The sequence below is a fragment of the Lontra canadensis genome, unplaced genomic scaffold (genome assembly GCF_010015895.1).
Source record: "Lontra canadensis isolate GAN:19392208 unplaced genomic scaffold, GSC_riverotter_1.0 scaffold23, whole genome shotgun sequence".
Taxonomy (NCBI): domain Eukaryota; kingdom Metazoa; phylum Chordata; class Mammalia; order Carnivora; family Mustelidae; genus Lontra; species Lontra canadensis.
In genome coordinates, this window is record NW_022631017.1 from 20,406,949 (window position 1) to 20,430,010 (window position 23,062).

The 23,062-nt window shown below is 36.3% G+C and overlaps 1 protein-coding gene across 6 annotated transcripts in view; it reads left to right on the top strand.

The window, feature by feature from the left end:
- Positions 1–23,062, top strand: part of TRMT11 (tRNA methyltransferase 11 homolog) — a 63,800-nt gene that overhangs the window by 22,418 nt on the left and 18,320 nt on the right. For 5 of the 6 annotated variants that reach the window (XR_004383247.1, XM_032862475.1, XM_032862472.1 and 2 more), the window contains 5 exons: positions 1,091–1,171; positions 4,028–4,192; positions 6,058–6,130; positions 6,255–6,386; positions 14,713–14,833. Coding sequence is in view for 5 of the 6 variants with exons in the window: in XM_032862475.1 (XP_032718366.1) it covers positions 1,091–1,171; positions 4,028–4,192; positions 6,058–6,130; positions 6,255–6,386; positions 14,713–14,833 (572 nt within the window). In the remaining variant the exon portion in view is untranslated. The remainder of the gene's footprint in view (positions 1–1,090; positions 1,172–4,027; positions 4,193–6,057; positions 6,131–6,254; positions 6,387–14,712; positions 14,834–23,062) is intronic. The other variant, XM_032862474.1, reaches the window with a different exon arrangement.

The following is a 23,062-nucleotide window of genomic DNA, read 5'->3' on the forward strand; positions in this document are numbered from 1 at the left end:
AGTCCAGTTAGATTGTATTGGAACTTTTGCTCTTACTTTGATCACAGCACTAAGTAAACAGAGAAGTCATTGTATTGTTATTTTTGTTGTTATTTTTGTGTATGCTTGATGATAATTATTCAGAAATTCATATTTACAGTTTAAAATGAGGTAATTGCTTCACTGGTTATAGAAATAACTGTTTATTGTACTAATATTTTAATTTTTATGGGGATTAACATCTTAAATATTAATTATGCCCCCTTAGGTTGTTTGAAACTCAGGCTTCCATGGGAATTGAGCCTAGTTGTCAGAATTTATTTATTGCTAACTCTTTTATATAGCAGTTTTATATTCTCGTTTGTAAGTAAGGAGCAAGATGCTTTGTATAGACCTCTCAAAATCAGATGGAAATGTCTAAATGTACATTATTTTATTTATTTTTTAAACTTTTTTTTTTTAAAGATTTTATTTATTTATTTGACAGACAGAGAGATCACAAGTAGGCAGAGAGGCAGGCAGAGAGAGAGAGAGAGAGAGGAGGAAGCAGGCTCCCTGCTGAGCAGACAGCCCCATGCGGGGCTCGATCCCAGGATGCTGAGATCATGACCTGAGCCGAAGGCAGAGGCTTAACCCACTGAGACACCCAGGCACCCCTAAACTATTTTTTAAAAGATTTTATTTATTTATTTGAGGGGGGGAGGGACAGACAGACGGAGAAGCAGACTCCCTGCTGAGCAGGGAGCCCAATATGGGACTCGATCCCAGGACCCTGGGATCATGACCTGAGCCGAAGGCAGTCGCTTAACCAACTGAGTCACCCAGGTGCCCCTAAATATACATTATTTTAATTAAAAAAAAATAATTTTCCCTAAGCAGTATGTTCAAAGTAATGACGACAGTATATACATTAATTCCCTACATTGTGACCAGTATAGTGAGCACAATTTAGCGTTTAATTCTGAGGCTTGTAAAATGTGGTCAGGACCAGTGTTACTCTCCGGTACTCTGCCTACAGCTATTTTTTAAGACTCTGGATCAAACTAAATAGGGGAAGAAATAAGAGTCTGGGACTTTCTGGTTAACAAACTATAACTGTGTGATTTTTCAGGTGGCCTTCTGATAGCATCTGCTCATTTTGGTGCTTATGTATATGGGACAGACATAGACTACAATACAGTTCATGGCTTAGGTGAGTAGAGGTTCTGGACTGTTACAGGCTTTGTTCTTGTATCAGATGTGCTTTCAAAGTAATTAAATGGGTTTATATGGCATTATGCATCTATCTCTTGTGTTAAGATACAGAGTTGTGGTATAATGTAGTTTTACTTATTCTTACAGATGATAAGATTTTGCTGGATATCTGCTTTTTATGTAGTGATTCAGTATGTGCAAAGCGATCTTGTGAGGGATAACAAAGATGAAAAAGAAAAAGCTCTCCGCACTGTCTTAGTAAGAGATTTTTAAAAAGTTGGCAAACTTTAGGCTTGGGAAGGAGGTAGGAGAGAGACTAGCCATCTTCTAATTAGCATGTCCATGTTAATAACACATATAGTTTCTATTTAAAGATTATCACCACTTTTTATTCATAATCATACTCTTGCATGAGTACTGGATTAATTGCTAGTCCTTGAGTACTGTATTGGTTTTAATTCCATAACCAACCAAAATATCTTTGAAGCGGTTAAAAGTACAGTAACTTAGAAGATTCTGCATTGGACTCAGGTTAACTCAAGACAAACATTTGCTTGCTTTTGAGGCAATTTTGGAAACTATTTTAAAATCTAGATGCTTTGCTAATGATACATGGTTGGTTGGAACTGAATTATACTGAAGAAAGTATTCTCATATACCTGAATGGTACTAAAAATGTCAAGTTTCATTGATGATTTTGGAAATTCTGTTTATGGTGGTATTCCATTATTGTAACTAGAATCAGCCCTTTGAACACCCTTTTTCTTTTTACTGCCCGTTTTTTCTCAAGTAACTGTATCGGTGAGAATTTATTATACTTTTTTTTTTTTTTCCTGAAATAATTTGACATATTGTGCTTGATGACCCTCTTTTTTCCTACCTTGACTCTAAGGAATTTAGTAATATTTATCATAAGGAGAATTGGTTATATTTTATCAAGTTCACCTAAATGGGCTTACCAGAAAAGATATTCTTGGTGATATGTTAGGGCAAAGTGCTAAGAAGAATTATTCCAGTTTGCTTTTAGTAGAAGTCATATGTTTGCTTTAAGGAGATTGTCCTATATAATTTATTAGAATTCTTATTTATAAAAGTTACATTATAACCTTTCAGTCTACTTGAGCAGAATTCTCATTGAGGTAGAATTTTCTCAGAGCTTACCCAAGGTATTCTTAAATATGCACTGTGTTTCCTATGCTTTTAATTTCTTTCTGTACTCTCAAATATTCTCAAAATTTCCTATTTTAAAAATATAAAACCTTTCCTGTCAGTCCTGTCGGGGCCCTTTAATTGCCACTTTTTTTCCTCTTCCTTTTGCCAAAGTGCATCTCGAAAACTAGTATTTACTTGCTGTCTCCTCTTCTTCATCTCTCACTGTCTTCTGTCCATTATTTTCTAGCTTTCACGCCTGCTGAAAACTCTCACTAGGGCTACAGATCTTAGCATTTGGCAGTGTTGACCTTCATAAAGCCTCCCTTGGTTTCCTGGACCCCACGTGGCCTCATTGGGTGGTACTTCTACTTCTTTGGTTATTCCACCTCTGTCTTCTTAAGGCCCTGTGGATTTCTTTGACTTGTGCTAACATGTTGCTTTCTCTGGGCTTCTCTCTTTGACCACTTTTCCTCTCACAACGCATACTATGCAGAGTCATGCCATTCTTCTCCTTTTGATTTTTTAAGTTTTGTTTTTATTGTAAAGTAGATCAAGATACAGAAGAGTGCATAAAAATAGAATAATTATAGAACAAACACATAACTGCCACCTAGGTTAATAAAAAATGTCATTCATTCTTATGCTTTTAAGTTAAGTGCATATACTGATAATCTCCTCAGTGTATTTATTCTGGCTTCCAACTACCCACTGAATAGTTCTTTCTGAATGTTCTGTGGGTAGCTGACAAGCATGATCAGTACATCTCAAATCTCATTTTTCCCCCTAAGCTTGTTTTTCCTCTTTCTTTGATTTTTTTTTTTTTTTTTTTTGAGAGGAAGCAGGTGGGACAAGGGGAGAGAGAGAGGGAGGATCTTAAGCAGGCTCCATGCCAAGCATGGAGACCAGTGGTGGGCTCAGTTTCATGTCCCTGAGATCATGACCTGAGCTGAAATCAAGAGTTGGATGCTAGAGGCACCTGGCTGACTCAGTTGGTTACATGGTTGCCTTTGGCTCAGGTCATGATCCCAGGGTCCTGGGATCAAGCCCCGCATCAGGCTCCCAGGTCAATGGGGATTCTGATTTGCTGCTCTGTCTGCTTGTGTTCTCTCTGTATCTCTCTGTCAAATAAATAAAATCTTTAAAAAAAAAAAAAAAAAAGAGAGTTGGATGCTTAACCAACTGAACCACCCAGCCACCCTGGTTTCTCCTATCTTAATCAATCCACGGTATGATCATCCATTGTGTCTCCTAATACTAGAACTTTTGAATTTCTTCCTTCAACCTCCACTTTAACTTTTCATGTCTCTGCAGGGGCTCCATGGTCATAGCATTCCTTCATTTCCCAAGTTAGCTCTCTTCATTTCTGTTTCATTTATAAGGGACCAAGCTCTATAGAGCTTTGTATCTTAACTTGTATATGCTTCCAATTCAGTAAGTATTTAATGAGTGTTTAAGGCAGTTTTACTTGAAAGGTGATAGAAAAAGATCAGTTAGACAGTATATTTTACTGGTCAAAATACATTTTTGTAGTAAGTTGAAATAAAAATAACTTTATGTAAATAAAGTTAAGATTTTAAGTGAAAGCAAGTTTTATTTGAGTAAACGTAGGTTTAGATGAGTTAAACATTATTTTAGCTAAATGATAAGAAAGAATGCTCTATTTGATTTAGTAGTTTCTGTATTCCTTTTTCTTTCCCTTTAGGAAAGGCTAGTAGGAAAAACCAAAAGTGGAGAGGACCAGATGAAAACATTAGGGCAAATCTTCGTCAGTATGGTTTAGAGAAGTATTACCTCGATGTCCTGGTTTCAGATGCGTCTAAACCTTCCTGGAGGAAGGGCACATATTTTGATGCAATCATCACTGATCGTAAGTTTATTTTTATACAAAAGTAGGAGTAGGATTAGTTTCCTAAAGTCATTTACATTTGAAGTAGAAAATGTATCAACACACAGAAAAATAACAGCTTGTACTAGTATTCTCCCCCTGCCGCCCCCTGACTTCTTCACATAGTGAGAAGGAAAAAACTGTGACTCTAAGGCAGTATACCAATTTAACTAAGTAGTTAAGAGTTTACTGTTTTGGTTTTTTTAAATTATATGTATTGACTTGTCTTTCCTTTTTTCTCTTCAGTTTATTTTTTGGAGCATATATTTATTTTAAATTTTTGACTATAATTGATGATTAGTATAACAACTGGAGCCAAAATGTCATTTGCAATTAGAGTGTTAGGTGTCAAAGAAGAGAGTTTTATTTTTTTATTTTTTTTTTTTAAAGATTTGTTTATATTAGAGAGAGAGATCATGTGCCCCACCCCCCCCCTCCTCTTGAGTTGGGGGAGGGGCAGAGGGAGAGAATCTTCAGGCAGATTACTCACTGAACCTGGAGCTCAGTGTGGGGCTCAGCCCCACAACCATGAGATCATGACCTGAGCCGAAACCAGGAGTCAGATGCTCAGCCAGCTGAGCTACCCAGATGCCCCAAAGAAAAGAGTTTTTTTCCCCCCCAAAGAAAAGAGTTTTAGATAACACGTAATTCTCCATGTGTAAGCTTTGGTGTTTTGTTTTGTTTTGTTTTTGTAGCACATGTTTTGACTGACTTCTCTTTTCTAGAGTTACAAGAAATTTGGAATTTTGTGAGCCAATAGGCTTGTGAACCCACTGAGCTTCAGGAATGTGAATAAGAACTTGTTTTCCTGTGCCTCATGAGTTCTGGGCTTTGCAGACATACTATCTAAGAATAGGCTGGCCTTTTCTACCATATTTTGCAATAAATAAATCTGTAAATAGTAGCAAGGGTATCTCTACCTTCTGTCTCAGCTCCCTTCAATTCTTTGGTAACTTAGGTGCTCCTAGATCTAACAAGAGAAAAATTACCAAGGCATTACACTGTTAGTATGAATCTGCTTTATAAAAATTGGGTGACTTTTTACTTAGAATCTAACTTATTGTTTGTTCTCATTCTGTTTGTGTATTTATATAAAGTATGTAACTTTTTTTAATCCGTTGAAAGTGAGTTGGCTACACGGTAGGCTTTTACCTCTAATACTTCAGTGTGTATTTCCCAAGAGTAGGGTTAGTCTGTTAGGTAGCCAGAGTATAGTTATCAGTTTCAATAAGTCAGTGCAATTATTGAATTTTATTTTGTCACCTACTTTTGTTGTCACCCAGTAATATCCCTTTATTTATTTCTTTGCTTTTCTGTCTGGGACAGTATCCAACCTGGTATCAGATATTGCATTTGGTAATATCTCTTTTAGGCCTCTTTTAGTTGTCACACTGTCATAGCCTTTCTCTTTTTTTAAGACGTTCACATTTTTGAAGAAGGCAGTGGCCTGCTGTCCCTCCCAGTGTTTTAAATAGAATGTTCTTGTGTTATGTGTTCTTTTTTTTTTTTTTTAAGATTTTTTTTATTTATTTGACAGACAGAGATCACAAGTAGGCAGAGAAGCAGGCAGAGAGAGATAGGAGGAAGCAGACTCTCTGCTGAGCAGACAGCCCGATGCGGGGCTCGATCCCAGGACCTGGGATCATGACCTGAGCCGAAGGCAGAGGCTTTAACCCACTGAGCCACCCAGGCGCCCCGTTGTGTTATGTGTTCTTGCTTGGAATATTTCATAGGTGGTGATGTGTTCCTCTCTGAATGTCCCATCTGGAGGCCCATGATATCCATCTATGCCTAACTGGTGATTAGGTGACTTTTGACTATCCATATTATTTGTGTTTTCTGTCTAGCTCCATATGGTATCAGAGAATCTACGAGAAAAACAGGTTCTCAGAAGGAAATACCGAAGGGGATGGAAAAATGGTAAGTAAAAGTTAAATATAATATGATACTATTTTGAGAAGAAGCATGTTACTCTTTTTAATTAGCTAAGTTTAACAGTCTTAAGGTTTTTCATTGATTTTGAAATTCTGTTTTCTTTTTCTAGTCCAGAAAGCCATGTTCCTGTTTCCTTGAGTTATCATCTGAGTGATATGTTTTTTGACCTGTTAAACTTCGCAGCTGAGACCCTTGTATTAGGTGGAAGACTAGTCTATTGGTTACCAGTGTATATACCAGAGTATGTAATGCTAAATAATTTTAAATTTCATTTTTGTTATGGTATTTGTATAACATTTTTCCCCTATTTTTAATTGGATTTAGAGTAAATATCTTTGTGTTTAATGTTTATAATCATCTTTGTTTACCTACATATGTGTATAAAACAGTCCCCTTCCTCTTATTGATTGAATTGCTTTGACCTTTTCATTTTACATCAGGAGTTGGCAGACTATAGCCTGTGGGCCAGATATGGTCCTCACCTGTTTTTATAAGGCATTCGAATTAAGATGGGTTGAACTAAGATGGGTTTTTACATTTTTAAAGAGTAGTTAAAAAAGAAAAAAAGCAAAGAACATGTGACAGAAATATATGTGGCCCACTAAGGCTAAAATATTTACTGTCTGGTCCTTTAGAGGGAAAGTTTGCCAAACCTAGTTGTGTGCCATCATTAGTTCAGGGTCTGATATATCATAGCTGCTGGTAACTGTTTTGTTGGGCCACAAACATAGATAATTTTTAACAACTTATTTGAGGGATTCATCTGCCACAAGCTAGCTTTAATATATATTGGCTATTATGATTGCCTTAAATGCAGTAAATCCTTTTTAAAAGCTAACACTGAAATAAAAGCTGTGCTTATATTTAAAGCTTTGATTATGTTCCACATGATTGGTTTGGGTTTTATTATTCAGTAATTATTAACTATAAATAGAGCTGTGCACATCAACAATGGAGCAAACTATGTCTTGAATAAGACAGAATCTTTAAATTTGAAAGATAATATCAAGCTCAAAATTTGGCTGTTTCTCTAATCTGCCATAGTAATCTTTTGAAAAAATTATTATAGTTCTTATGTTTACTGTACGTAATTGTACAAAAAGCATTTTAGAACAGTGTTAACTTGTCTTTCTTTTCAGTATGGCAGATGGTCCTCAGCAGTTGGAAGCTGTGCTGTTTTTTGTTTTAAAAATGTTGTATTGGAAGTTACTGTGGACTGACTTTAGTCACATTTTTATTTATCAGCTGATAAGACTGTACACTGTACACGTTCATGTCCAGACTCCTTAATGCTGGCCTTATGTTTTGCTGCTAGTGATAATCTCATGTAATCTTTTCACTTTAGAAATAAGGAAAATTAATTCCAAGGAGTGAAGTGACTAGTCTATAGTTAGTAGCTAGCTAACTATTGGGTTTCCTTATTCCTGTGGCTATGTTTGCTTAATTCAACAGTCTACCAGATCTCATGTGCCTGGTATGGGAAGCAATAGATGGAGTTTTACTAGTATTTTTGGAGAAAATCACTTTTGTTTGTTTCTATACAGAATGGTTCCTGCCTTAGACAAGCTGAATTCTAACAGCAGTTTTTTAAAAGATTTATTTATCTGGGAGAGAAAGCCTGCATGTACACTCACGCATGCAGAGTCAGGGAGAGGTGAGGGGAAGGAGGGAGAGAATCCCAAACAGACTCCCCGCTGAGCTTGGAGCATGATGCAACGCTGGACCCCATGACCCCAGGATCATAGAGCTAAAACCAAGAGTCGGACACTCAACTAACTGAGCCACCCCTTGGCCCCCCACTTTTTTTTTTTTTTTAAAGATTTATTTATTTATTATCGAGAGAAAAGCTTCCTGTTTTAATTTAAGTTTCAGGACTAAATTTTTAAAAACTTTATTTTGAGATAATCTCAGACTTACATAAAAGTTTCAAATATAACACAAAAAACTCTCCTCATCCAGATTTTTCCAACTATTAATGTACACCTATTGTATCTTCTTTCCTCACCCATTACATTAGTCACATATTCATTATCATTCTTCTTTTTTGGAATGATTTGCGAAGTTGCAGGTAATGATGTCCTATAACCCCTACATAATTCATTGTATTTCTCAGAAACAAGAACATTCTTGTGAAACCACAGTCAGCCCTCCAAGTTTGGAAATCAGCATTGATAACACTGGTCCATTTTATGGACCCTATTCAAATTTTACCAGTTGCAGTCCATCTTAGAAAATGGACTCTGTTAAGCCATCAAGTCATTCTCCTCCAGTCTAGAATATGTCCCCATTCTTTCTTATCTTTTGTGTCCTTGACAGTTTTGTAGAGTATATGGCTTATATTAAAGGTCGGCCCTCAACGAGGGTCCAACTGGTGGTGTTTTGTTTTGTTTTTTTTTAGAGAGAAAGGTGGCAGGGTGGGGCAGAGGGAGAATTGATGTTTCTTTTCTGACCAGATTCAGGTAGTGCCCTTGGTAGGAACACCACAAGAATTATACTGTGTTTTGTGTGTTGCATTGGGGGGCATATGGAGTTAATCCCTACTAGAGATCTTTGATTTGATCATCTGATTATTTTGTTCTCTCAGGGTTCTCCACTGTGAGCCATCATTTTCTTCTCTGATTAGTACTTCATGGGGGGAGATATCCCAAGGTTACATCAATATCTTGTTCTTCATCAAATCCCTCTTCACAATGACAACTCCATTGTTGACAACCACTACAATGATGACTTTTCTGTTCCATCATTCCTTCTGCATTTATAAGTTGGCATCCAACTGTAAGGAAGAGTTTTCCCTTCATCCCCCATTTGTTTACAAATTTATTAATTTATTTTGCTATGGAATCATGGGTGCTTATGTTATTCATTGGGTTATAATTCATTACTGTCCCTATTTTGTTGCTCAGATTGTCTCAGATTTGATCAGTGGGAGTCACTTTGAGGTGGTTCCTCTGTCATTTTGAAATGTCCCCATTAGTTTTTGTATACTTCTTATTTTTTGGCATTTCTGACTGTCCACTATTTTGTACTTTATTATTCAGTTATAATTGGAGTTGAATGTACTTTAGAATATCTTTTGTAGTTCTTTTGTCTTTTCCTTTCTCTTTATACAAAATTAAATTGAAGGTACTTTTAAGTATTTTTAATATTTCTAAAGATCTTACAAAATGGACACTGGATATTTTTTCAGTGACTTCTTGATTTTAATAATTTGCAACAAGGGAAAATTTCCACATGCATATTATCAGAGGACTGTTTTAGGAGTAGAAAAAGGATACATATTTTTATCACTTTTTTTTTTACCTTAGCTGTTTATCAAGGGAAAGATTTCGTTCAGGTATGTGGCTGATGCACACATGGGAAGACTATGTTCTTTACTTCCCTAACTTCATCCCTGAAGAAAGTTATGTCCATATCCTTTGATGTTCATTACTAGACTTCTGTTTATCCTTCTTCCTTTTTAAAAAATAATTTTATTTCCATTTATTTTATGCAGAATATACTCCTAGTAATAAGTTTGTTTCTCCAGTTTCCTCTGGGATATCTTTATCTTCTGTACAACCTCCTCTTCTGGTTTAGAAACAGTCTACTTTTTTTCAGTAAGATCATCTTACTGAGGCAAGAGAGCTCACATATGGGTTAATCCAAGCATGAGCCCAGTAAGTTGTATGTCATCACATCTTGGGGGCTTTGTTCACCTGGATGTGCTTAATAACCAGAAAGTCTACATCCAAACCCATAAATTTGGCATTATTGTCTGCATTTGTAAGCATGTGCAGTAAAAATTCAGCACTCTTTTGGGCCACCAGCTGTTTGACCTGGGCACACTTAACCATCACTGCCATTGTAGCGACAGAATGGCACACATGGCTTCTGCAGTGTGACATCCTTCAGATAGTTGGTGGCTCTTCAGATCTGCATACCCCTGATGGCCTGGATAGTTTCATGTGTGTTCTTAAAGTGAACACGAAGATTTGAACCTCTTGATTTGCATGATTTTGGGGGTTTTCTGGGTCAAGTGAGTAGCAAACCATTTTCAGAGGTCACCTCAGGCTGATTATGGGAAGATCATCTCCTTCCCTTTAACCTAAGGTGATCTTATTAATGAATTATTATTACTACTGTTAACTTATTAATGAGCTTAGTTTGTCTTGTGTTTGTCAGGAAATGAATTATTTTTACTTCTGTATTGTATGCCATACAAAATCTTTGTTCTTTTAAAATAACACAATATTATTAGGAATTTAAGACCAAAATCATCTGCAGAAGTTTGGAATAATTTTCTTGCTTCTGAATTAAACGATTTAGAATTAGTTTGATTATATATTACATTATATATTATATAATATTATATATTTTATATATCATATATTAAAAATATGGATTTTTATTGAACTAAGAATAAAGATTTCATTTTAAAATTATATATTAGTACAGTTCACTTTTAAAACTTTTTTTACTTTTGGTGTAGTGAATATAGGCTTTTAGTCCTAATACTGAATTCATGTATTCAACCAAATTCTGTTACATGATTCAAGTTTAAAAATAAGAATTACAGAGGCTCAGTTAAGTGTTTGCCTTCGGCTCAGGTCATTATCCCAGAGTCCCCGCATTGAGCCCTGCATTGGGCTCCCTGCTCAACAGGGAGCTTCTGTTATTCCCTCTCCCTCTGCCCTGCCCAACCCCCAACTGTGTGCTTGTGCTCTCGCTCTCTCCCCTTCCCTCCCTCCCTCTCTCTCAAGTAAATAAAATCTTAAAAATAAATAAGAATTACATATTAAAATCAAGTTCAGGTATTATTCTTTAAACCCAGGGCATTTTGAAAAGTACAAGACATAATACAAGTAAAGTACTACCTAAAAGCTTAAGTTATTTGTGAAGAATCATTGGAGCTGATCACTGAAAAAGGATTTTCTTTTTGGCAATTTAAATTGCAGTGAAGAAACTGCTACTCAACAAACTTGCTGTATTTCCTCAAATATAGATTTTCTCCACTTTAGTGTAGTAGATTTTTTTACCAGCATCAAGATAATCTATACACTTTGTATCTTTTCACCTTTATTTATTCTGTCCTTATCTTTGATAAACCATTTTTTCTTTTCTCAGCTGATCAAATTCTGGTCATCTTTCAAGGCCTGGCTTAATTGTCACCACCTCTATGATACTTTTCCAACCCTCCTCAGCAGAATTAATCTTTAATCTGTGCTCTCATAGTTGTTTATTCTTATCACTCCTAGAGACTGACCACATAAAATTGCTGTAAACTGCTGGTATTTATGGGTTTATTATCCACAGTTTCAGCTACTTGCAAGTCACCCTGAAGATCTGTGTGCTATTCATTTGGGTGGCATAAATTCAACTCCTGTGTGTTTGATGTTACAGGAATTGCTAAACTACTTCGTGCACTTGACTGCTCAGGCTTTAAGTAACCATATAGTGTTCTTTTCTGATTGGTATTAGACACAGATTACTCTCTTGAGGTGATTAGAAACTTCATTTCTTTGTGAAAGATGTTCTTTAATAGAAATCCCATTGCTACTGCTTGTGTTAAAAACATTGACAAAGTAAAGAAGCTTAATAAAGTATGCCCCAGTGCAGGATATGGGGGGGTGGTATTTTTTTTCCCCAATTTTATTGAGAAATAATTGACATACCTCACTGTGTAAGTTTAAGGAGTATATGCTTTGATGGTTTGATTTACATAGGGGATAAACTTTAGTAAAATGAATTTTGGAGTGGCTCAGAGCAGTGAAGGGAACATGGTTTTTTTGGTGTTGTTATGTTCAGTTAGCCACCATATAGTACATCATTAGTTTTTGATGTAGTGTTCAGTGATTCATTAGTTGCATATAATACCCGGTGCTCATTTTTTCTTCTCTTAGCTAGGAAACAAGAAAAAGTGATCCCTTGACCTGTTTTCAGTGAGTGCTCTAATCAGTGCAAAATCTTTTCTCAAATGGGAGGTGAAATTCTAGTGTCATTTGGAAATATCTTGAGGCGTGAAGATTCATAGGAAAATGAGTATCAAAATTGGTTCATGGAAAAGCTAGAGGCCTATGCGCATAGTTAGTTTTGCTTTTTAAAAAATAATATAATTTGTATATCATGAATGTCATTTTTTTAAGTTTAAAACTCCATGGTTTTCAGTATATCCACAAAGTTGTGCAACCATTACCACTTTCTAATTCTGGAACATTGTTGTCACCCCTAAAGAAACCCCATATACATAAGCAGTCACCACCACTTCTGCCCCTGGCAGCCACTTATCTATCGCTGTGGACTTTCCTGTTGTGCCTGATTTAGGTTTTAAATAGATGTTTGGATTGTAGGGCTATAGAATAAAACTGAAGTGAAGATAGCATACTGTACTGTCATAATGGCCCAGGTATAGAACAGATTTATGGCTTCTATTTAACAGTTTGTAAACAATTCATTGCAGTATGCTGGTATGAAATATATTAGGACATATATTGTTAACTGATACTTTTAAATTCTTAGCATGGTGTTTTGGGAGTATGGTATACTGCTAAATTGATTGGTTCTAGTATAATAGGGTAATGGTTAAAAACTAGCTTGTTAATGGTAACGATGACCCAAATGATGTTCTTTCATGCTTAACCTCAAAGATCAAGCTGAAAAGGTAATTAAAATACAGAAATGTTTTTCTGCTCTTAAGTCAAATGCCTGGTGACTCAGTTTCAGCAGCTTAGCATCATTTGGGTCATCAGTATCAAGTAAAGTTGCATTGGGTTTGTACTTTTAGATTTGATTTGTAAATTTGTTTTGGTTTTATAGTTATATAAGCATATGGACTTTATATCTCACTTATATATCTTTACGTTACCTTTTAGTACAAATCTTTAAGTCCACTCTGTCAGGAAATAAGAATTTTTTCCCTTTAAAAAGAGGGTACTTAACTAAGTTTAAACAATACTATTTCAGAAATCTACAAACCATGCTTTTTCTAGCTTAAAGTCAAGACTATATCTTCTTTCTGTTAACCATGGTGTAGAATGTATTCCTTCATATCATAAATGCTTCGTGTAAAGATTCCAGATTTGATGTCAGCTAATGTTATAAGAAATACAACTTTTCTGACTGTATAGTGAATATTAGAGAATTGTTAGATCAGGCGAAAACTGAAATGGTCATTACGTACTGGAAAGCCCTAAGAAAGGATGCAGAGGATGACTTCAAGAGAATTCTTTCCACTGATAAAACAGTGAAGTGCATTATGAATGTTGCTTGGTAAGTGGGTGTTGAAGGTTTTGAGCATGTGGTTGAGGTAATGAGGGAGACCTCATTGAAGGTCAGAGGGGCTAGAGAATTCAGTAAGAGTGGTAGTGAAGACCACGTTGACGTATTGGAATAGGCTAGCTGAAATGGTAATAGTCCTTTACAGGAGTGCTCTTTGGCACCTTTCCCAGTTTGGACCAGAGTTTTAAAATTTCCCGTTTGATAAATGTTAGTGGAGGCAATCTAGAAAGTTATCAACATTTGCAAAGGAGAAATAAAAAAGGGCGATCTGTAGTGTTCTTCACCTATACCTGGTGAGCCCCCTCCGCTGCTGTTCTTCAGCATTCTGCTCCATAGCTATTTCCCCCTCATCTGTCACCTGTGTCTTTTGGCAAGATTGATGCCAACAACCTAGCAGATGTCAGGTGCTGAGCTACAGCAGCCTGACTGTCCTGCTTTCCAGGTGTCCTCCTCTCCATTCACGTAGTATGTGTGCTGGATAGCAGCAGTCACCACTGCTCATGATTGTGGCTTTGATTTTATTTCATGGTTAAGGTGACCATGGAGTATTTATTTATTTATTTTTTAAAGATTTTATTTATTTATTTGACAGATCACAAGTAGGCAGAGAGGCAAGCAGAGGGAGAGAGGAACAGAAGAAGCAGGCTCCCCGCTGAGCAGAGAGCCCGATGTGGGGCTTGATCCCAGGACCCTGAGATCATGACCTGAGCCGAAGGCAGAGGCTTTAACCCACTGAGCCACCCAGGCGCCCCTGGAGTATTTATTTTATTGGTAGTTTATTTGAATAATCTTATAAATAACTTTAGTCCTGTATTTACAAAGTAATAGAGGTCTTAAGATGCCATTGAAATTTTGCAGGGACACTTCATATTATGGGGAAAGTATATGCTGAGTGGACATTATTCTTTGGGAATTTATAAAAATTTCCACATGAATCAGTCCCTCGTGAATGTCAAGGGGTTGTTGTAGAATATATTTCTGTCTAATGTGCTCTTGTGAGATGCTTTAGGGTGGAGTCATTGTCTTGTATTTTTGTGGTTTAAATACTTGGTATTCTTTCATAAAACATACTTGCATTCTCTCTTAGTCTACAGGTAAAAGAATTTAAACTCCTTTTTTTTGGATGTGGTAATATTCAAATACTTTGCTTTTTAAAAATACAGATTGTTTATGGATTATCTGGACAGTTAGCCTGTGTGAAATAAAATGAAACAGCATGTAGTGGGGGGATGTCCATACCACATTGGACAATTCTGTGATGATCCTGTGTGGTATGTGCATGTGAGCCTAAAGGTCAGCTGTTCTTTCTTCAGATACACTGAAGAGATGGTACCCTGGCACCCTTGCCTGAGGCTTATTAGCAACTGTGAGCAGAAGCTTTCCAGCCACACATCAAGGCGCTTGATAACAATGGAAAAGGTGAAGAAATTTGAGGTAAATTATCCTAGTATTTTTTGGCTAAATTCTGGAAGAATCCATATTTTTTTTTTTAGTTTTCTTGTAATGGAATTTGAAATTGTTAGTCCTTGATCTTTAAAAAGTTACCAAATTCAGGAAGGGGTAGAAATTCAAGAGGTTTGCGGTATTTGGTGGAATTTAGAGGGTAGGAGTTGGTTATAAAAGTTGAATAGCAGAATGGAAATAGAAGTTGACCTTAAATTAACTTCTCATCTTTGCCACTAATGCAGTTTAAAACAAACAAACAAATAAACAAACAACACAATTAAACAACCCTTGTCTAATTAGCAATCTACTAGTTACCCATTTTTCTCCAAAAGCAAGACCTGCTTGATTACAGACTATTCTGAAGAGAAAATGTCACTTTATACAATGGAAAAAGTAATTTGCTGTTAACTGTTAGGGCCCAACACGTGTTCTCGCCCCACTTTCTCTGATACACACACACAAACACACACACATTATTCTTCGGAAGAACAAAACATCTGTTATTCCATATCCAGATCAGAATTTATACGAATAATGCCTCATAATGGAGCTTAATTAAATCTACAGAATGCTCCTTGGGCTGTACTTGTCTGGATTGACAACCACAGCTTTCCCAAAGTAAACTTCAGTGAGCTCCAACTTTGTTTTTGATCTCTAGGATAAGCAGTTTTGTCAGATTCATCTCCACATTTGATGTTTTTCATCTAATTCACCGCTCATGGATTGTTTCACAGTAATGAAGCCTAATATTTATTTAGTACTTTTTGAATATATTATTGTGTATTTCTTGTTTTTGTCCTTTTAATTTCATTTGCTACCTGTCTCTAACTTAGATCTTATCACCATATACCTGGTTTGTGCTAACATCTCCTAAATTCTCTCTTCCATTTTTCACATCTCTAGTTCTTAATTGTTAAGTGACTCTTCCTAAAGCACTGTATTCATTATGTTACTTCTTTATGCGAAAAGTTTAGTGACTCCTTTTCATTACCGAATGAGATTCAATGTAATATAAATGTTCTTCAGTAATCCAGCTCCAATATCAAGGCATTTCCGAAAGTTTAACCTATTTATTATGTATATAAATAGTTGGTTCATGCTCAATTAGGGGTGGTTGTGTAGGTGTTTATGTATTTATATACAGGTATATGTGATATAATTAACATAAGTGTCTGTCATTTTTAAAACAAGTTTATATTCAAATGATAGATATGCTTGGGCTGGCATCTTGTACTCATCATAATTATTCTGTATATCCTTGAAATTTTAGATTTACATTTAAAGAAATATATTAATATTGAACAGTTATTTTGCTGAATAGTAACACCTTGCTTTTCTTCAAATTGTGTTACTGGACTTTGGAGCTCACATTTTTATAGCAGACATGTCATTTAATTGTTGTTTTTTGGAAATAAGAACCTATCCTGAGGATGATGAACTACAATTAAATGTTTAAAACATTAAGAAGATCCAGAAATTCTAAAAGAGGGGTTCCCAAGTTGTTTGACACAATGACAGCCTTCTGCAGTGACAATTTTGAATGGACAACATTTATTTGTATATACAGTAGAAGTCCTCTTAACTAATCTGCATTTCAAACTCAGTTGACTTACTAGTACTGACCATTTTTCTTCTAAAACAGCAATACTAATGCCTATAACATGTCCGATACTTCCAGCTGGTGACTTGCTTGATCTCTACTATATCTGTACACTCTACCAACTGAATTGTCTGTTTGCCATGAATCAGTTGTGTTTGTTTTGTGAACTGTTATATTTGTTATGGTAATTAGGTAGTCTAACTAAATGCTAGTTAGACCAGGGAAATGTGAGTGTGAGAATAAAGTAGTCATTTCTAGAAAAGCTAAGTGGACTACTTCAGAAAAATAGGATCAAGTGAGTTGCAAAGAAAGACTTGGGCTGGGAATGGATGAGATGACAATAAAAGGTTGGAAAAAAGTTAGCCCAATCTAGGTTTCTCTACCCAGATTACTTTGTAAGAGTCTTATGTTCTTGGATCATTTTACAGAAGCCAAAACCGAAAATCTTTGTAGGTCCTGATTCTATATCACAAGATTGATAAATGAGTATACAATTTTTTAAGTTAAGATGTTCAGTATATTTACAAAATGTTTTTATTTTTTCCTGCTTTTACTGAGTTTTTCAGTTAACTAACTGTAGTATTAGTCTGTTTGGGCTGCTATTGCAGAATACCACAGATTGAAAGGCTTAAATAACAAGTTTATTTTCTTACAGTTGCGGAGACTGGAAGTCCAAGGTCAAGGTGCCAGCAAGTTTGGTTTCTGATGATACCTATCTTGCTGAATTGCAGACAGCCACCTTCTTGCTATGTCCTCTGTCAGTCCTGTTGGATTAGAGCCCCACCCTTATGATTTCATTTAACTTTAATCATCTCCTTTAAGGCTCAGTCTCCAAATATAGTCATGTTGGGGGTTAAGGCTTCAGTATATGAATTTGGGGGGGGACACAATTAAGTCCATACCAGTAACAATTACCAACATCTATCACAGTGAATAAGAGGCCTCTATTGCATGTTAAAGTATGCTTTTTTTCATGCTCTTCCAGTTAGTTACTTCTCATGTATATGTTTGTTTTTTAATATTTTGAGGGAAGTAAGGCATTTGATAATTTAAATTAGTAACACTGCAGCTCTTAGAAATCACAGCACTTAATGTAATCATTTGAGTTAGTAATAACATTTATGTGCTGGGCATATGAGTAATACATGTAAAAAATAGAAATAGTACCTGTAGATTTTATAGTTCTAAATATTGATATTAGAAAGTAAAATGAATGGCATCAGCATTCTTTATTTTGTGGCCTTCATAAATAGTACCAGCACCAGCATATGATGTTTATGATGGCTTTGAAACACTGTTCAGAAGAAAATATAGAGAAAGGACTCTAATAATTGATGGGGCCACATAATGAACTAGTCATTTCTTAGTGGCAAAGTAGAGACCTGTTGTCATTTCTCCTTTTCTTTCCTTTAAGTTAATTTATGTAGGAAAATCTTTTTTTTCTAGTACTCTTTCCAGATTTATAATATTTCTATAGGCAGTCTATTTGATACTTGGAAGAAGAAATAAAGAATGATCTAAGGATGTTTCTGACAACTTTTTTTCTACATAAAAATGCTAACTAAGGGCACTCACCTTAGTTTTTTTTTTTTCTGTAATGAAAATCGGATTTTTAAAAAAATTAACATATGTATTATTAGCCCCAGGGTACAGGTCTGTGAATCGTCAGGCTTACACACGTCATAGCACTCACCATAGCACATACCCTCCCCAATGTCCAAAACCCAAAAACCCTCTCCCTAACCCCCTCTCCCTGGCACCCCTCTGTTTTGTGAGATTAAGAGTCTCTAATGGTTTGTCTCCCTCTCAATCCGGTCTTGTTTCCTTTTTTCCTTCCCTAACCCCCACTTTGCCTCTCAAATTCCTCATATCAGGGAGATCATATGATAATCATCTTTCTTATTGACTTATTTTGCTCAGTATAATACTGTCTCGTTCCATCCATGTCATTGGAAATGGCAAGATTTCATTTCTTTTGATGGCTGCATAGTATTCCATTAATATATATACCACATCTTCTTTATCCATTCATCTGTTGATGGACATCTAGGTTCTTTCCATAGTTTGGCTATTGGGGACATTGTTGCTATAAACATTCAGGTGCCCGTGCCCCTTCAGATCACTACCTTTGTATCTTTAGGATAAATACCTAATAGTGTGATTGCTGTCATAGGGTAGCTCTATTTTCAACTTCTTGAGGAACCTCCATGCTGTTTTCTAGAGTGGCTGCACCAGCTTACATTCCCACCAACAGTGTAGGAGGGTTTCCCTTTATCCGCATCCTCACCAGCATCTGTCATTTCCTGACTTGTTAATTTTAGCCATTCTGACTGGTGTGAGGTGGTATCTCATTGTGGTTTTGACTGGTATTTACCTGATGCTGAGTGATGTGGAGCACTTTTTCGTGTGTCGTTTGGCCATCTTGATGTCTTCTTTGCAGAAATGTCTGTTCATGTCCTCTGCCCATTTCTTGATTGGATTATTTGTTCTTTGGGTGTTGAGTTTGATAAATTCGTTATAGGTTTTGGATACTAGCCCTTTATCTGATATGTCGTTTGCAAATATCTTCTCCCATTCTGTCAGTTGTCTTTGGTTTTGTTGACTGTTTCCTTTGCTGTGCAAAAGCTTTTGATCTTGATGAAGTCCCAATTGTTCATTTTTGCCCTTGTTTCCCTTGCCTTTGGCGATGTTCCTGGGAAGAAGTTGCTGCGGCCGAGGTCGAAGAGGTTGCTGCCTGTGTTCTCCTCAAGGATTTTGATGGATTCCTTTCTCATATTGAGGTCCTTCATCCATTTTGAGTCTATTTTCGTGTGTGGTGTAAGGAAATGATCCAGTTTCATTCTTCTGCATGTGGCTGTCCAACTTTCCCAATACCATTTATTGAAGAGACTATCATTTTTCCATTGGACATTCTTTCCTGCTTTGTCGAAGATTAGTTGACCATAGAGTTGAGGGTCTATTTCTGGGCTCTCTATTCTGTTCCATTGATCTATGTGTCTGTTTTTGTGCCAGTACCATGCTGTCTTGATGATGACAGCTTTGTAATAGAGCTCAAAGTCTGGAATTGTGATGCCACCAACTTTGGCTTTCTTTTTCAACATTCCCCTGGCTATTCGAGGTCTTTTCTGGTTCCATATAAATTTTAGGATTATTTGTTCCATTTCTTTGAGAAAAGTTGCTGGTATTTTGATAGGGATTGCATTAAATGTGTAGATTGCTTTAGGTAGCAAAGACATTTTTACAATATTTGTTCTTCCAATTCATGAGCATGGAACATTTTTCCATTTCTTTGTGTCTTCCTCTATTTCTTTCATGAGTACTTTATAGTTTTCTGAGTACAAATTCTTTGCCTCTTTGGTTAGGTTTATTCCTAGGTATCTTATGGTTTTAGGTGCAATTGTAAATGGGATCAACTCCCTAATTTCTCTTTCTTCTGTCTTATTGGTGTATAGAAATGCAGCTGACTTCTCTGCATTGATTTTATATCCTGACACTTTACGGAATTCCTGTACGAGTTCTAGCAGATTTGGAGTTGCGTCTTTTGGGTTTTCCACGTAAAGTATCATATCATCTGCAAAGAGTGATAGTTTGAACTCTTCTTTGCCAATTTGGATGCCTTAATTTCTTTTTGTTGTCTAATTGCTGAGGCTAGAACTTCTAGACTATGTTGAATAGCAGTGGTGATAGTGGACAGCCCTGCCATGTTCCTGACCTTAGCGCAAAAGCTCTCAGTTTTTCTCCATTGACAATGATATTTGTGGTGGGTTTTTCATAGATGGCTTTGATGATATTGAGGTATGTACCCTCTATCCCTACACTGTGAAGAGTTTTGATCAACAAAGGATGCTGTATTTTGTCAAATGCTTTTTCAGCATCTATTGAGAGTATCATATGGTTCTTGTTCCTTCTTTTATTAATGTGTTGTATCACATTGATTGATTTGTTGGTGTTGAACCAACCTTGCAGCCCTGGAATAAAACCCACTTGGTCGTGGTGAATAATCCTTTTAATGTACTTTTGGATCCTATTGGCTAGTATTTTGGTAAGAATTTTCGCATCTGTGTTCATCAAGGATATTGGTCTGTAATTCTCTTTTTTGATGGGGTCTTTGTCCAGTTTTGGGATCAAGGTAATGCTGGCCTCATAAAACGAGTTTGGAAATTTTCCTTCCATTTCTATCTTTTGGAACAGTTTCAGGAGAATAGGAATTAATTCTTCTTTAAATGCTTGGTAGAATTCCCCTGGGAAGCCATCTGGCCCTGGACTTTTGTTTGTTTGGAGATTTTTGATGACTGTTTCAATCTCCTTACTGGTTATGGGTCTGTTCAGGTTTTCTTTTTCTTCCTGGTTCAGTTGTTGTAGTTTGTATGTCTCTTGGAATGCATCCATTTCTTTCAGATTGTCAAATTTCTTGGCGTAGAGTTGCTCATAGTTTGTTCTTATAATTGTCTGTATTTCTTTGGTGTTGGTTGTGATCTCTCCTCTTTCATTCATGATTTTATTTATTTGGGTCCTTTCTCTTTTCTTTTTGATAAGTCTGGCCAGAGGTTTATCAATCTTATTAATTCTTTCAAAGAACCAGCTCCTAGTTTCGTTGATTTGTTCTATTGTTTTTTTGGTTTCTATTTCATTGATTTCTGCTCGGATCTTTATGATTTCTCTTCTCCTGCTGGGTTTAGGCTTTCTTTGTTGTTCTTTCTCTAGCTCCTTTAGGTGTAGGGTTAGGTTGTGTATTTGAGACCTTTCTTTCTTCTTGAGAAAGGCTTGTATCGCTATATATTTTCCTCTCGTGACTGCCTTTGCTGTCCCACAGATTTTGAACCGTTGTGTTTTCATTATCATTTTTTTCCATGAATTTTTTCAATTCTTTAATTTCCTGGTTGACCCATTCATTCTTTTGTAGGATGCTCTTTAGCCTCCATGTATTTGGGTTCTTTCCACCTTTCCTCTTGTGATTGAGTTCTAGCTTCAGAGCATTGTGGTCTGAAAATATGCAGGGAATGATCCCAGTCTTTTGATACTGGTTGATACCTGATTTGTGACCCAGGATGTGATCTATCCTGGAGAATGTTCCAAGTGCAGTAGAGAAGAATATGTATTCTGTTGCTTTGGGATGGAATGTTCTGAATATATCTGTGATGTCCATCTGGTCCAGTGTGTCATTTAAGGCCTTTATTTCCTTGTTGATCTTTTGCTTGGATGATCTATCCATTTCAATGAGTGGAGTGTTAAAGTCCCCTACTATTGTAATATTGTCGATGTGTTTCTTTGATTTTGTTACTAATTGGCTTATATAATTGGCTGCTCCCATGTTAGGGGCATAGATATTTAAAATTGTTAGACCTTCTTGTTGGACAGATCCTTTGAGTATGATATAGTGTCCTTCCTCATCTCTTATTATAGTCTTTGGCTTAAAATCTAATTGACCTGATGTAAGGATTGCCACTCCAGTTTTCTTTTAATGTCCACTAGCATGGTAAATTGTTTTCCACCCCCTCACTTTAAATCTGGAGGTGTCTTTGGGTCTAAAATGAATTTCTTGTAGACAACATATTGATGGGTTTTATTTTTTTATCCATTCTGATACCCTGTGTCTTTTGATTGGGGCATTTAGCCCATTTACATTCAGGGTAACTATTGAAAGATATGAATTTAGTGCCATTGTATTGCCTGTAAGGTGACTGTTACTGTATATTGTCTCTGTTCCTTTCTGGTCTACTACTTTTAGATTCTCTCTTTGCTTAGATAATCTCTTTCAATATTTCTATAGGGCTGGTTTGGTGTTTACAAATTCTTTTAGTTTTTGTTTGTCTTGAAAGCTTTTTTTTTAATTTAAAATTTTTTTATTTTTTAAATTTCTTTTCAGCGTACGATAATTCATTGTTTATGTACCACACCCAGTGTTCCATGCAATACGTGCCCTCTCGATACCCACCACCAGGCTCACCCAACCTCTCACCCCCCGCCCCTTCAAAACCTTCAGATTGTTTTTCAGAGTCCATAGTCTCTCATGGTTCTTCTCCCCCTCCAACTTCCCCCAACTCCCTTCTCCTCTCCATCTCCCCATGTCCTCTGTGTTATTTCTTATGCTCCACAAATAAGTGAAACCATATGATAAATGACTCTCTCTGCTTGACTTATTTCACTCAGCATAATCTCTTCCAGTCCCGTCCATGTTGAAAGAAAAGTTGGGTATTCATCCTTTCTGATGGAGGCATAATACTCCATAATATGTATGGACCACATCTTCCTTATCCATTCATCTGTTGAAGGGCATCTTGGTTCTTTCCACGGTTTGGCAAACGTGTCCATTGTTGCTATGAACATTAGGGTACATATCGCCCTTCTTTTTAGTACATCTGTATCTCTGAGTTAAATACCCAGCAGTACAATTGCAGGGTCCTAGCGAAGCTCTATTTTTAATTTCTTGAGGAATCTCCACACTGTTTTCCAAAGTGGCTATACCAATGTGCATTCCCATCAACAGTATAGGAGGGTTCTCCTTTCTCCACATCCTCTCCAACACACGTTTTTTACTGTCTTGTTAATTTTGGCCATTCTAACTGGTGTAAGGTGGTATCTCAATGTGGTTTTGATTTGAATCTCCCTGATGGCTA